This window comes from Anas platyrhynchos, chromosome 11, assembly GCF_047663525.1.
Source record: "Anas platyrhynchos isolate ZD024472 breed Pekin duck chromosome 11, IASCAAS_PekinDuck_T2T, whole genome shotgun sequence".
Lineage (NCBI taxonomy): Eukaryota > Metazoa > Chordata > Aves > Anseriformes > Anatidae > Anas > Anas platyrhynchos.
The window spans coordinates 12659833-12674648 of NC_092597.1; the positions used below are offsets into that span (position 1 = coordinate 12659833).

The following is a 14816-nucleotide window of genomic DNA, read 5'->3' on the forward strand; positions in this document are numbered from 1 at the left end:
CTAAACTACTCTGACTTCAGGCCAGTGTGGTGGGGAAGGAGAGGTGCACAAAGCTCTGGGAAGCAAAACTTAATCCTTGCCGTGTCAAATGGATCCATTTCAGTACAACAGGTAAAGAAAGGAGCTGGTGAAACTCATGGATGTCAAGGAGATGGGTTATGGAGGAGCACCAGCCCCGCTGCAGCAGCTCTAGGGGTGGGGAAGGGTCGGAGAGGATGGCAGGAAGCGGGCAGGCTCTCGTGCTGCACCAAGGTCCATCTGTTCCTGGCCCTGCAGGTGGAGTTCTGGGCCGGAGGGGTGCCTGGTGTGCCCCAAGGTGTCCCCGTGCCAGTCCCGCAGGTGAGCGGGGCCATTGGGGTGCTGAGGCGTGCTCCAAAAGCCCCGTCGAGGCTCGTATTCATGCTGCAGGTGAGGTATATTCACCTTGAGTAGGGTAAATATTGCAGATCAGCTTGTTTGCGTTTGCCAGCGCAGCCTGCATACCAGGGAGTAAAAATTTAACTGCGGGACCGGAGCCGGGGAGCTGCGAGGAGGTGGGAATACCCAGGCAGGGGGGCAGTTTGCTGCCAGGACTGCAGAGGGGAACCAAAATGTGCCTGCAGCTGCAAACTGCCCCTGTAATCCTGTGCTCTGACCTGCTTCAGGTGTTCCATTTGAGGTGTGTACCTCAGAGGTACCCGGCTTTTCCTTTTGTTTGCCTCTGAAACGGTTGATTTGGGGCAGGAAAATCTGGGTGAGATGCAGAAGGGGCTGCGTTCTGCGGCTGATTTCCCAAACGATTCCTCCCCTGGTGTTTTTTTTAAGCTGCCGTTGAGGCTGGAGGCGAATAACCTGCGAGTTTACGCTGCTCCCAGCTAGGTCTGCCCGGGGAGTATTTGTGGTATGCGTAATGGCTGCTGCTCGCAGAGGGGAGAAAGTCACTCCTGTTCCTTCCCTGAGCGTGACTCGTTCCCCAAAAGCGACGTCCTCGCAGAGAAGCACATCTTGAACGCGTCAGGCTGCGGCCGCCCAGGAGGCACGCGGCATGGAGGTGGCAGGAAGGTGGAGGGAGGCTCCCGGGGAGGCGAAGCCTGGCTCCATTCACTGCCGGCCAGCCAAGTAAATAATTGTACGACAAGCCGGCGGACAAAAGAGCTGGCTCAGCTTCTGACCCAGGGGCGGTGGGAATCCCGGCAGCACAAAACACCGAGGGAGGGAGTGGACTTGCTCTGCGGGCCGAAAGCCGAGCAGGGGGTGTGCTCAGCTCGTCCCACAAACCCTGCCCGAATCCATCGCCGCTCCCACGTCCCTCCTCGCAAGGGCGCTGGGGCCGCCTGCCTCTCCCCCAAAAAAAGCAGCTTTGAATTCCTCAGGTGGAAACCAGCAGCTGGCGGGCTGTGGGTTCTCGTCCTGCGGTCCCTCACACTGCTTGGCAGCGGTTTAGGTTACCGGGGAGAGCGGGGCAGGAGGGCAGCACCTCGGCTCCTGTCTCTTTGCTGCATGCCCAAACTCCTTTTTCCCACCCGGGGCTGGTGCAGCACGAGCGGTTTCACGAGGCTGCTCTTCCAGCAGGCAGTTAGTTCGTGCATTCCTTCGAGGAGTGTAGAAACAAAGGCAGGGTTTTGAGGCACCAGCTGATATTTTGTGCCCTCCTAAATGCAGTGAGGTAAAGTCTCTGCGAAGCACCCATCTGATTTCAGCCTAGCTCCTGCGCTGTTTTTTTCTAGGCTTGTCTCACGTTAGAGCCTCTAAAATCACCAGTCACTCCTGAAAATCCTGACCTAAACTTTTACAGAGGTCACGGTGTTGATTAAGAGAAGTCAGCTTAAAATAATTACTTGGCTTTTGCTCTAGGCACGAGTGGCTGAGATTCCATAACCTGAAGTATTTGCCTCGAGTGCCGTGCGTATCCAGGTATTGCTCGGGAGACACTCATTAATCCGCGGGGGGTGAAGGTCCCAGGAACAAAAAAGCTGCATCTCGGGCAGCTCGTTTCTTGTCTCCTGCTTATTTCAGAGATCCAGGGCCCAGTTCAAGGGCTGATTCAATTTTAATTCCCGTGGGTCACCGTTCTTTAACGTTGTAGTGGAAGGAGGGTTCCCCATTACCAGGTGACGGCCAACATTTGGTTTCTCTTGTATTAACAGCCTTGTTCTTCAGGAGCAGGTTGTGGTTTGAAGTGGCCGATGGCTGCTTCTCCTTAATTCGTGGTTTAGGTTTGTTTTGGCAAAGTCTTTGTCCCTGGGATAGCCTGCTTCTGCTGTAGCAGCTGAACTGGGGTTTGTGTGGATCCACAGCTTGAAGAGCAGCATCAGTGGCTGGAGCTCGGCTTAGAAAAGACACCAAAATAACCAAAGAACACGGGGGAGAGGAGAACCAAGAAACCATTGTGGTAATGACCACCAGAGCCAGGTTTCCAGCCCTGAGTGTGCGTGGTTGCACGCTCCCAGGGACTGAGGATGTTCCTGGCTTTCAGTGCTGCAGTGCAGAACCCGCGGTTTGTGCTCGAAAGGAAAAGGGACCTGCGGGCAGAAAGCAACAGGGAAGGTATCTGTCTGTAGGCAGCCTTGAAAAGAAGTCTCACGTGCCCGTCTGCCTTCTCCCTGGCTGGAAGTCCTGCAGTTAGCTGCTGCTGATGCCACCCCAAAGGGAGAGGCTGGCAGGGGTACAGAGTCGCCTAAATCAGCAGGTGAGGGCATCCCGAACCCGCTCTGCTGCTGCCCGCCCGGGGCAAGGCTGCAGCCCACACACGGCTTGAATTGGGGCATCCCCCCAGATCCTCATTTCATGGGACAAGTGCACAGGATTCATCGGGGCTGCGCTGCATAGCAGCAGCTGGGCTGTATCTGGCAGCAGAGCCACGGGGTAAGGAGCTCATTGATATCCTGGGGAAGACGCGGCTCATTTTTGGGTTCATTCAGGCACTAAATTTATCCTCGGGAACAGTCGCAGCTTGTCTTCGTGGTGCCAATTTGTAGATATTTAGCTGACAGGGGAGATGGTAGGTGGCAAGAGCTCCAACGTGTTGCATTCTTCTGCTTCTGCTTTCTCACTTCAGGGTGGATCTGAGGACCTCTCGGGTGGCGGTGAGAATTTCTCTTCCCATAGCCATGTTAACGCCGAACGCGCCTCCTTGTCACTTGGGTTGTGGTTAACTGCGAGTGTTTGTGAATAGGAGCCCTTCACAAAGAGTCCGACTTTTCCTTTCGGGTGAGGAAATAGATTCCTGTTTTGCAAGTAATTGTGTCGGGGCTGCAGTCGCTAGGTTGAGGGAGCACAAAAGAAACTTTATAAAAACGGGTAATTAATCTGTTAACTCGGGTCCTTTCTTCCCTTTCCTTTCCCATCCTCCCTGCCATTCCTGACATCACTAAAATGTTTTCAGCAACCAGCTTTGAAGCTGGAGATCCTGAATTGAGCTCTGTTATTAGGCGGAGTGGGAAGGGTTTATTCCAATTCCAGCAGGGCTTTACCAGGCGGGCTGTGTCCGCAGTAATTATAACTCGGTGCTCCACGCTTGAGAACTTGCAGCTCAGGGCAGTAGTCCTGATCTTATCAGTGTTTTGTACTACAACAGTTTGCTTTATAATAGCATCTGTTTCACTTCCTAAGGCTTAACTCTACCCACAAAAGGAATTTCTGTGGATTCCCTGATAATCCTGAAATTGCTGCCCCTGTACCTTCTCATTGACTCGCTGCTTTCGGTTAACCCAGGGGGTGAGGGAGGGGCTCGCTTCTCCACCACCACACTTTGCCAGGTCCCTACGTGGAGATTTCGGCAGCTTTCTGGCCTGAAATCCACATCTAGGCTGCAGGTCTACAGTGGAGGGGCACAGTCTGATTTCTGAATTTCAAGCCAGGAGGTTTTCTTTTCTTTTTCCTGTTCAGCAGGTTAGGGTTTACCTTTGGAATAGTTTTGTATTCTGGTGAAACCTTGGTAGACCAGACCAGCTGAGCCGTTTTTCTCTGTCCCTTAGTATTTCCTTAAGCTTTTGTCCCTTAATATTTTGCTTTTACAGAGCACGGTGTCTTGTTGCAGCATCTGAGGGAGGGATGTCCTGCAGGCAGGAGTTCAGGCTGCTTGTTTGTAAGGTTTTTGTCCTCCAAAGGGTGAACTGGACGAAGCAGGAGAGTGTTTGGCGCTCTCCTCTCCGCCTGCTGGGTAACTCCTGCGTTGGAGGAAGGGGTTAACTCTGGCTTTCAAACACGGGATTGGAAACCAAAATTGCTCTGGACATCTGAGCTTCCCTCTAATAAGATATTCCAGGTGGTTGGGGAGTAATCCTAAAATAGCCGCAGATATAATTGCTGCTGAAGGCAGGGCTGCAGCCTCGCGGGGAGCGCTCTGGTGGCCCCCGAGGTGCGCCTGGGCGCGGGCTGCTCCCTGCCCGAGCAGCACCTGGCTGCTCCTCCTGCCTTTTTTCTGCAAGGAACTCGGGGTAAACCCATTCCCGTGGTGACTGGGAGCAGTGGGAACGGCTGTTTGTCAAGCACCACAAATTCCCTCGACGCCGGGCGGTGGAGGGAGAGGCAGGGCTCTCCCCAGAGAGCGAGCTGCCTCTCCGCGCAGTGTTTTTTCCTTCCTGCTCCTGCTGCCTGCCTTATACAAAGGTCTTTTAATGACTTGTGAGGATATATTGATTTCTCAGGTTCCTGCTGCTCCTGCAGAAGGGTTCTCAGCACAGGGCAACTTTGTTTTTCTAGGAGGAACGGAGAGGAAGTTTGATACCCACGCTTCCTCCGGGCTCTGTCGCTGTGCAAAATGTATTTTGTGCTCCGAGTGCAGCACCCGCGGCACCTTCAGGGGGCTCTTCGTGGGTTGCCCTGCTCCAGTTGTGCTCAGGTCACTGTTCCAACCACTGCCACTGCCAGGAACCATTTCCAGCCTGTAATAAAAGTAGTGGGAGGACTGAAGATGCTCGTCCTCAGCTGCTGATGCCACCTGCAGTCCCTCACCTCGGATCACTCCATGTCACACCAGGTGACAGCCAATTTTCTGGACATATGGCAAAACACGGCCAGCTTTAAGCTCCTTTTCACTAGCTAGGGTGGGGGGAGAACTACATCTGTGCTCCCAAACACCTCCCGATGGAGGTGCGTATGTTCTGCTTACTTTGTGCATCGACCCTTCACCTTGTGCCTTATTCTAACCACCTTTTCTTCAAAGAAAACAACAAAATAGCTCCTGAAGAGGCTCTAATCCCATGTGCCAAAATTTTATCAAGTTCAAACCTGCTGCCACTGGAGAATTGTCTTCTCGAAGCTCCCTTCTCTTCTCTCATCCTCAAATGTAGTGGAATAAGCTCTCAGCATGACCTGAGTTCCTGATGAAAACAAGTGTTTGGCTTCTGGAGCACCCTCTTTAGGCTCTAACACCGTGAGCAGGGTTGCCCTGGGGATTTATAGCCAAGCACAAACTTGGGAAGAAGGCAGCTCAACCCTCTGCAAGCCATTTTGCCTTGGGTTGGGTAAATTCAGGGATGCAGAATAACTGCTGCCCTCTGAAGAGCTTGTTTCCTGCTCTGACTCTTCGCCCAGGTTTGTTGATCTGAGTTAAGTCAGTGGGGTTTTAGGAGCAGCTGGATGTTACCATAATTGGCAAAGAAAAAAAACAAAACACCCGTGTTTTTAATCTCTGCTAGCAAAGGACACCCCCGTGAATCCTCCTGCGAACAAAACCGGCCTTCAGATCTCTTCCTAGCGAGGGCTGGGAATTGATCTGCTGTAATAAACAGCTGACATAACAGAAGTGGCAATAATCCCCCATTAAATATCTCTCAGTTGATGGGACTCGCCGGATAATTGACTTTCCAGCAGGAATTACTGGCTCAAACTAAATCAGCAGGCATTAGGGCGGCTCACTGCAGTGGTTTTAAAGGGGGAAATGTGGCTTTGGCTGGCCTTGACAAGAGCTATTCATCTTCCTAATTCAATGGACGTGTCACAACCAGATGACTCGGAGGTTTCGGATATTGGACCACCTCTCTAATTCACCCGCATTTTCGTGCCGGGGCCTCTCGCTTGCTTCAGCTCTCTCCTGCCTGCTGCGTGTTTGTGGGGGCAGAGGGTGGGCTGAGGCGCTGTGCCAGGTGGAGGTGGCTGCGCTCTATCCTCACGGGGCTCTGGAGCACATCCTAGGTAAAGTTTGTGGTTTAAAGATGCTCGGGCAGCTGGCAGGGTCGGTCTGCTGCTCTCAGTCCTGCCACGCAGCCAGGGGCTGCCTCTGATGGTTTCCGGCCCTGGTGCTGGTTGCGGGATGATGCTGAGCTACCAAGCACAGCGAGCCTAACCAGAGGAAGCCTTTTAATGCCTAAGAAGAATGAACCTTTATCCAGCAGAGCTGGGTTTCCATTTCTCTGTGGAACAGCCGGATTCGGCAGCTTGTAGGAGTAGAGGTGCTGGGGCGGAGAGGAGCATTCCCCTTGTACCATCTCCCTCTTTCTCTTTGGCATACTCGGGTTTTGGCTTTGCAGACAAGCCAGGGGAGGCCAGAAGGGCATTTCCAGGTGAGCAGGGAGCAGGTCCTTCGTCTGGACAAGGACAGAGGAGAGCTCTGTGTGAGCAGGGGACGGCTGGGTAGCACCCCCACCTTCCACCCGGGGCTTTTAGCACGTACGCTGGTCAAAGCTCTTTCTAGTTTCTTTGGTCTAAGCCATTCCCTGCCTTTGCGTGGTGTTGTGCCCGTAAATGTGTGTCTGCAAGCTTTCTGGAGTTGTCCCCAAAGCCTTTCCCTGGCACCTCTTTCAGCCTCTCGTTCCTCTCTCCCCCTAGAACGGCAGCGTGACCTGGAGCGATGAAGGTGACGGCTGCCGAGGAAGAGAAATTTCACGAGACTTTGCCAAGGTCAGTGCGGTCACAGGGGTTTGGGGGGAGGGACTGGCTCTGGGGTTTTCTTCCCCTGAGCTGTGGCAGAAGATGACTACTGAGCCCTCACTGTTTTGAGGGCTCGGAGTTGGCTGGTTTGCCTGTGGTCTGCGGAACAGAGCCAGAGCTAAGCCTTGTAACTGGCCTTCTCACACTTAAAACCTTGGGCAATGCTTTCTCTGGCTGGGAGAAGAGTGTTTTGTTTCTGGAACCCCATTTGCACTGTGGTAATAGATCTGAAAGTGGCAGCGACGTGTCACATCAGCTAGAGGAATTCATTTTGAACCGAGCTGCCTTTCTGAAAGGTTTTTTTTGCAGCTAATTGCTCCGCAAACACAGCGGCGTGTTTTCTTCCCAGGGCTCGGTGTGTGAGCAAGCACAGAGCTGCACAGGAAAAGCACCCCAAAGCCCCTCTTCTTCTGGGCTAGATGAGTACTGAACAGCTAGCAGCACCTATAGGCACTCTGAACTACGTTTTTCTCCCAGTGAATCTTTTGCTTTGCTGTTGATCTGTTTCCCAAGAGTAACTACAGCCAGCAAAAGGTTGCATGGAGGTATGTTGAGTCTTCCTCAATGCAAGCAAGAAGGAATTAAAATCTGCTTTACATGCAGCATTGTCTTCTGTCTTGTTCCATATCCTCCCGTATCTCAGTGGGACTGACTGCAGCCCTGTCACATTGTGGCCTCACAGGGTTCTTGACAGGTGAAAATTAGATTTTCTGTGCAAGAGGTGATATTTGTGCCCGTCCCTTCTGGAAAATCATCAGGTAACAGCAACGTGCTGGACCTCTCCTTTGGAATAAGCTTCCTATGGAACTAGTTGCATTTTGAAGCCTTTTGGTAAAACGATTTCAGCAACAAACTGTTTCCAGGCTGATTGTTCCTGTTGAGGCTTTTCTGGCTTCTTTCAGAGCAGCCTGTCCTGCCAGGCATTAGTTACAGGGAAGCTCTGTCCTTTCACCTCCCCCTTCCGAGGGACTTGGTTTGTCACTTAGGTGACAATCCCCAAAGAGGGGAGTTATGAGGCTAGGAGAAGCTGCAGAGAAGTTTCCCACACAGTGCCCCAAAGGTACAGGCCACTAACCTGCCCTAACCACTGTTCCTTTTGGTTGTTTCATCACTTCCCAGCTTGTCTTCATAGCTTCTCTCCCCTTTGCTTTCAGCTGGTTTCAAACCCTGCTCTGCAGCAGTGCTTCCACTACCCGAGTTAAACCCTGTTCCCTTCCAGGTGCCAGTCTGCAATGCCCCTGGACGAGTTCCTGAGGGGCTCAGCAAGGCAACAAGCCATAAAGAGGGTCCTCAAACTATCACTGTCCACTGAAGAGCTCAGGAGTCTGTCCTCATTTTGCCTCCTTGCCTTTCTTTTCCCCCAGTACAAACCCCAATGATCTGCTGGAGCAGGCTAATGCTGTTACTTCATCTGTTTCCTTGTGGACTGTGCCTTTATTTTTATTTTCCCCTTCCAGCTTTATGAACTGGATAGTGACCCTGAACGGAAGGAGTTCCTGGACGACCTCTTCATCTTCATGCAGAAGAGGGGTGAGTGAGCTTTTGTCGGAACTGATTAAGGGAAAACAGGGCCGGTGGGTTGCCCCAGCAGGCTGACTCCTTCCCTCCTGCATTTGAAAGAACAAATCCAGCCCTTGAACTTGCAGATCAGATGGAAGGGCAGGGTAAGTGTCGAGATATTTACCTTGGGAAATAAGGAGCTCAGCAGGACAGAACTCTCGTGCCCTGTAAGCTAATGTCACAGACAGTGTTTCTGTTCCCACACTCCTACCTAGTACTGAAAGTGTCCACGCACCAAGAGCCTGAGCGACCTGGTTTCCCCAGGGTTTTTGAAACGAGGCTGAGTACCATGGGGGATTTTCTGGTCTCCCCTCCAGAATAAGCTGCTCAGGTGACACAATCACACATCTCCTGTTCTGCTTTGGTGGCATGTGGAAGCCAAGTGTGAATGCCGTCACACGCCGTACAGAGTTCACAAGCTGGGGCCTGGAAAAATAGATAAAGCCAGGTTTTCCTTCAGATTCACAGCGTGTCAGCTTTCCACGTAGTAACGCCGTGTAACTGAGTGCGGGAGCAAACAGTTCAAAACAGTTCTCACATTCCTTCCTACGGTGTCAGCAACTCGTGTCTCTCCTGGTTACAGGGATGGTGCTGCATGTGTGAAGCAGCTCAGCTGAGATACCCTGAGTCTTTCCAGCCCCTAGATACCAAAGTTGAGTTCCCTCATTACAAAGTATTATAAAATAAAGTACAAATGTGTGGTTTCATATAAAACAAAGGACGTGAAGCTGCAATCAACGGCACTGTTTCATGTCGTGGTTTTATTTCAAGCTTTATTGATGGTTCAGAACCTTCTGTTGGTTGAACCACCCAGGGGCTCTGAGTGTGTGTGTCAAGGCACTGAACGGCTGCGGCACTGCCAGTGTGAAGGGGCAGCGCTGAGCTTTGCCAGGAGTTCAGCGAGGGGATTTCACATCTGGGGCTTCCAGCACGGTGCTTTGTTAGCACCGACCTTGGTGGACGTGCCCATGGAGGGAGCTGATTAGTCACCTGCCTCTGAGTGTTTCTGGTAAATCCTTTGTGGTGCTCTTTTCCTTTACCTCTCCGAGCATGCCAGGCCAGTCTGACTTGTCTAACAGAGATTTCTTCTGACAAAAAGCACTAAATTGTGCAATGGGCCTTTTGATTGTTTCCCAAAAGTGCTGAGTTGTGAAGGTAAGTGTGAAGAGCAGACATAAAAGGGGCCCTTTGCTCCCTGCTGGCACAGCACGCAGCCTGCTGGACCAAACGAGCCAGCTCCTGTGCAATTGGAGGGGGGCAGCCCTAGTGCCACCAGCAGTGCTGTGCCCTGAGAATCTCAGAAAGTGTAAAGACGCAGGATCAGTCTCATCTTTTTGAAGATTACCTGCTGGCAGGATTGGAGCTGGAGTCTCATGTCCAGCTTGTATTTGAGCCCCGGATCTTTGGGATGCGTCCCCTTCTGTGCGTGACTAGACCACCAGACCTGCTTGGCTATTCAAAATGGGAAATCCAGGCACAATTATTTCAAGTCCTCTTCCTCTGCATGTCTTTCTCCCTGGCGTGGCTGGAGCTAACAGCTGGCCTGGTGAATTCTAATCCAGGAGCTTGAGGTTCTGCTTCCAAGTCGGTTAAAGCCTGGAGCTGGGTGTTGCTGATATTTTCGGCTTTCATGTGCAGAGGCATAACCAGGCTTAATTAGTTGACTTGCAAATGTTAACCTGAGCTCGCATATTGATGCAAGGGCTGGGATGACTGACATCCAGGACAATCTGAAGGGTGTGATTGGCAGCAATAGAAACCTCCAGATAGCCAGGGAGAAATCTGCTTAATACTTTAGTGTCTCCTTCCTATTACCTTTTAATTATTTATAATTGACACCTTCCTGGTGCAGGGGCTGAGCTGGTCACCAGCTGGCTGCTGTAGGAGTTCAGCTTTTAATCATCTGGGCATTTCCAAGTGTATTTGTTTTCTGGAGGCTCCCTTGTTTTCTTGCCCGCGAGAAGGCTGGAAATGAAATCGAAGAGCCCCACCACCCGTGGGGGAGAGGCGGAGTGAGCTGCCAGCTTTCTGCCAGAGGGTCTGGAAACGTTTGGCCCTGCTTGGGGAAACTGGCTAGATCGCAGGGAGAGGGGCAGTTTGGGGCTTATTTTGTGTTCTGGCCACCCCCAAAAGCAACAGGAAGAAGGAGGTGAGCTGCTTTAGGTTGGTAGGAAAATCGAGAGGTGTGTGTTGAAGTGAGAGGCACCTTCTGGCTCTGGTGGGAGCTGCTGTGCCTTACCACAAAGTAAATCTTTTGCCCCACTCTCAAGGGCTGTATTGTGCATTTATTTGCCACGTCTCCTCTCGCCACCACCCTCTGCAGCTGCACTGTGTTTCTGTAGGGAGCAGATGGGCTTGCCCACTGCGTGCCATATTCTGGTGTGTCCCAAAATCTGGGGGCTTCTACAGCAAAGCAATCACAGGGTGCCATTCAGACTTCAACTTCTGCTCCTCTCACTTTACATTCCTAAAAAGCAACCCCAAACAACCGAGGCTGAGCAGCTGCCTTGCTCTGAAAAGTCCTCCAAAGCTGGGTAAAGCTGAGGCCTCCTTGCACCTGAGAGCCAAGTGCTGTGCTTCTTAGCTTCTAGGTGTGAAGAGCTGCTTCATTTGCACCTTGTGTCTGAAGGGAATGGAAGGCAGCCCCGCTAATAAACACTGCTGGAGAAAAGGTGGGGATTTTGCTGCCATCAGGGAGCATCCGGAGCGCTAGCCCTTGCTTGGGGCTGGTGGAAAGCACAGGCTGCTAGCTGATGCTGAACCGAAAAGCCTGATGCGAGAGAGAAATGCAGATTTCAGGAGCTCCTGAGTAAGAGGAGGGGATGAAAAGATTTGGCTGTTGGTGCTGCCGTTTGGAATGTACCTAGAAATGTGAAGCCATGAAACAGGCTTAATGCAGATCAAATGTGCAGGTCTCATCTGCCTCTGAGCACAGCAGGTTGTCGCTGAACGACCACAGCTGCAAGCGATAAAATGGCCCTTCGGTGGCAATAATGATGGAAGGGGGAGATGAGAGGGAGGCTGTAACTCTTCCTTTGTTGGGCTTTTTATTCCCCGTGTGGGGTTGGGCGAATGGGCCCCACCCTGGCGGTGATGGAAGGGGCAGATGGGGCGAGGAGGGGACCCCAGGGCTGGGTGTGCGGCTCCCTGGGGACCCGTCCCACGCCACGACCGACCTGCTGCAGCTCCACGGGGACCACGCTGGGTTGCTGCATCCCCACTCCCTTGCTCAGCTCAAGCCAAAGGCTCTTTCCTCTCTGAGCTCCTCCTCCTGCATCGCCGATCATTTTGCAGCACTCGTGTATCCGAAATGAACGGGGAAAGAGGGTTTTCGAGTGCCAAGGCTAAAACGTTAACGCAGGAGTTAACTCTGGGAACGTCTGTGGCGAGGGACGTGTCGTGAACCTGTGCAAAATGAGCTTCTCACGCTGTGGGCGTGGATTCCTTGGCACGGGAGATGTTTGTGGTGCCTCTGAAACTCCTTTTTTCCATATCGCAGCCCTCCCGGAGGAGTGCTCGTGGTTTGTGGAGCAGCGGGTTCAATAACACAAACACCGAGCAGCCAGGTGGGCGACTTGGTGTGCTCAGCTCTCAGTGCTCCAGACGGGCCCTTCATCTTCAGGGCATCTTCCACTTTTCAGACCTTTCTTACCCTGGGGACGTACCCTGAAGCTAAATTTTGGCTGTGTCTTTGTGGGATAAAAGGCGTAGGTAAGACAAATAGCAGAAAAACATCGATATTAACCCTGTGGTGTGTTCTGGGCAGCACAGCTAGCCTGTTTTGTCCCCTAACAGTGAAGGGCTGTCAGTGGTGTGATTCTTCCTCGTAGCAGCCAAGCTATAACCAAGCTGAGCACGTTCTACTGGCCAGGACAGAGCTGGAGCAGCAGGACTTCCACCCCGGGTATCAGCAGCGTTCGTGCCAGAAACTCCTCTTGAGAAAAGGTTTGATGGGGAAGAGATCTAACTGCGTGCTATGGCGTATTAGGAAGGGCTCCCTTTCATGGGAAGCTGTTTTGTTCATTTTAAGTACCGCCTTTGTGAGGAGCTCATAAAACGTCTCCGATTGTACAGCTCTACTAATTTTGTTCAAGGTTTCTGCGTGACCTTGGTTTTCCCAGATGGCTTGACCATTCGGGTTTTTTATGTGTATATACATAGAAGGGGCTTTGTCAGCCTGACCGCGTGGTTTTAATGTTTTCCTGCTGTTGTATGCCCTGCACATTTTAGATGTGGAAATGCAACAAATCCAGGGTATTGACAAAAGCATTTACTGATGGGTTCTTTTATCTTTAGGCCAAGTGGTGTTTATGAAATGTTTGTCCAGGGAATTCTCTCCGTCCCAGTGATTCAATTCTGCCGCTTGCTTCTTTTCATCCTCTGGAGATATTCTGAGTCTGAATTAAGCAGTGCAGCTCTGTAAATGAGACATCAATAGACATAAATTCTCAGCATCCTCTGTTTGTGCCAGCTGCCTAACGCTGAGCTGCAGCAAATGCTTCCCCAAATAGCAGCCGGTGTTCTGCAGTGGAAAATTCTCACTCGAGGCACTGCACCAAGATGCTGGAGCATCTCCTGCCTGAGCCACCCCTCAGCAGAGCTCTGGTCTGGATGCTCCAAAGCAACCAGGCAAAGTTCCTGTCCCCATTAACGCCCTCCGTTTGTGCACAGCTACATCTCTGCCTCCTCGCCCTGCTGAACAAGCCTTTACTTCCTCGAGTTTTAGGGGGAATGATGTTCCCGTTTTAAATTCCTCGGTAGCATCCAGAAGCCTGTTGCAGGGAATGCCTTGCAGGTGACTGAAAGTCTCCACCAGACATGGAAGTAATTTTGGGGGAGTTTACCTGGGCCAAATTTCAGGTAGCTTCCAAGTTGTAAAAAAAAAAAAAAAAAAAAAAAGCAGGTTCTTTCCCATCAGAAGCAAATTTTCCCCTCCTTCTGCTTTTTTTTTTTTTTTTTATGTACTAAGCATTCATAGCATTCATTCCACACGTGGAGATGTGAGAACTTTCTCCCTGGTTGGGATAAGGCCCCCAGGTTTCCCTTTGGAAAGATCTACAAAATCTTTCCTGGGAAAATACCCAGCATCAGTAACTTCTCAGTTCCAGTGCTGAACATCCATGGGTTTTTAGCAGCTGAAATGTTTAAATATTGCTTTAGCTCCATGGAAAACTCAAACTCTTAGTGGAAACTGTGGTTGTGAATGGGAAAATAGTATCAGGAGTTTACGTGGATTACAGATTTGTTTTAAGTTTAACCAGCATGAAAGAATGCTAGAGCAGCTTGGCTGTTTTATTCTGTATTGGACAGGATAGATAAAATAATTTGATGTGATTGGCTTTGCATGAATCCTTCTGTAGTTTATTAATGTGATCCCAGGCTTGCTGTAGGATTGCCAGTTGGGGATCCCTGAATCCCAGGCACTCCTGGGCATACAGAGTTGAGTGACGGAGTCAAAGGTGTCGCTCCTCCCTTCCCCTGAAGATTGAGATGTCAAACTGTAACACGTTTCCCAAAAAACGTGTCTGGGTCTCAAATCCTGGACTCCCAGAGCTCTTCTGTATATGGGCGCTTTGTTATGGGTGTTTTAGCCTCCCCCCCTAAACCTGACAGCGTGTTTTTCCCAGTGATTGATGAACTCGAGCACTTGACCAGCGGAGGTAGCTCAGCACTGAAGAGATGACCCCGCAGATACCCACGCGGATGGAAGGTGGAACAGTTGGGCGTGAAGATGCTCCGGGTTTTAACTTGGCGCAGCCTGACCCCCCTTTATTCTCCCCAGCTGCCCCCATTTCTCCGTGTTTCCTCCTATATTTGGAACTCACCTCTGCCTAGAGGAGTTTATCTGCTCGGTTCAAAGGTCGAACGCCTGGAAACCCCCCCACCACAGCTGTCCCACATCGGGGGAAGAAATCTGTTAGGGTGAGGATATTGAGCTTGGTGCAAGAGCACCCATCTCCATGGGGTCTCGGTTTTGGGGGACGGAGGAGAACCTCACGAGGCAAGGTTAAGGCAGCTGGAGCCTCATCCAGTATTGCTGGATGCCTGTTAGGCTGCCTCCGGTTCGGCAGCCGAAATCTGATAAGGGGCTGCTGTCAGCCTCGCTTACCGCCGAGGGAAGCCGAAACTGATGGGGTTTTGAGGGGTGCCGATAAGAAGCGGGCCTCCTGTCAAATAGAGGGTGATTAATTACCCTCCAGCCTGGCTCCCGCTTTGAGAGGAGTGTCTAATGGGCTGCAGGCTCGCGGATCAGGTGGTGACATTCCCATTGGGAGGCGCGAATGCCCGCTGTGGAAATGCCACGAATACGAGGAGAGATTAGATCAGCCGGGGCACGGGCGGGGAGGAGAGGAGAGCTTGTTTCCCTTCTGTGCCTACCTTTCCTTTTATTCGAACGCTGACTT

The 14816-nt window shown here is 51.6% G+C and overlaps 1 protein-coding gene across 1 annotated transcript in view; it reads left to right on the forward strand.

Annotated features, from left to right (window-relative positions):
- ARID3B (AT-rich interaction domain 3B) overlaps nucleotides 1-14816 on the forward strand; it is a 31748-nt gene that overhangs the window by 3670 nt on the left and 13262 nt on the right. The window contains exons 3-4 of the mRNA XM_038185119.2: nucleotides 6751-6822; nucleotides 8310-8382. Of these exons, the coding sequence (XP_038041047.1) occupies nucleotides 6751-6822; nucleotides 8310-8382 (145 nt within the window). The remainder of the gene's footprint in view (nucleotides 1-6750; nucleotides 6823-8309; nucleotides 8383-14816) is intronic.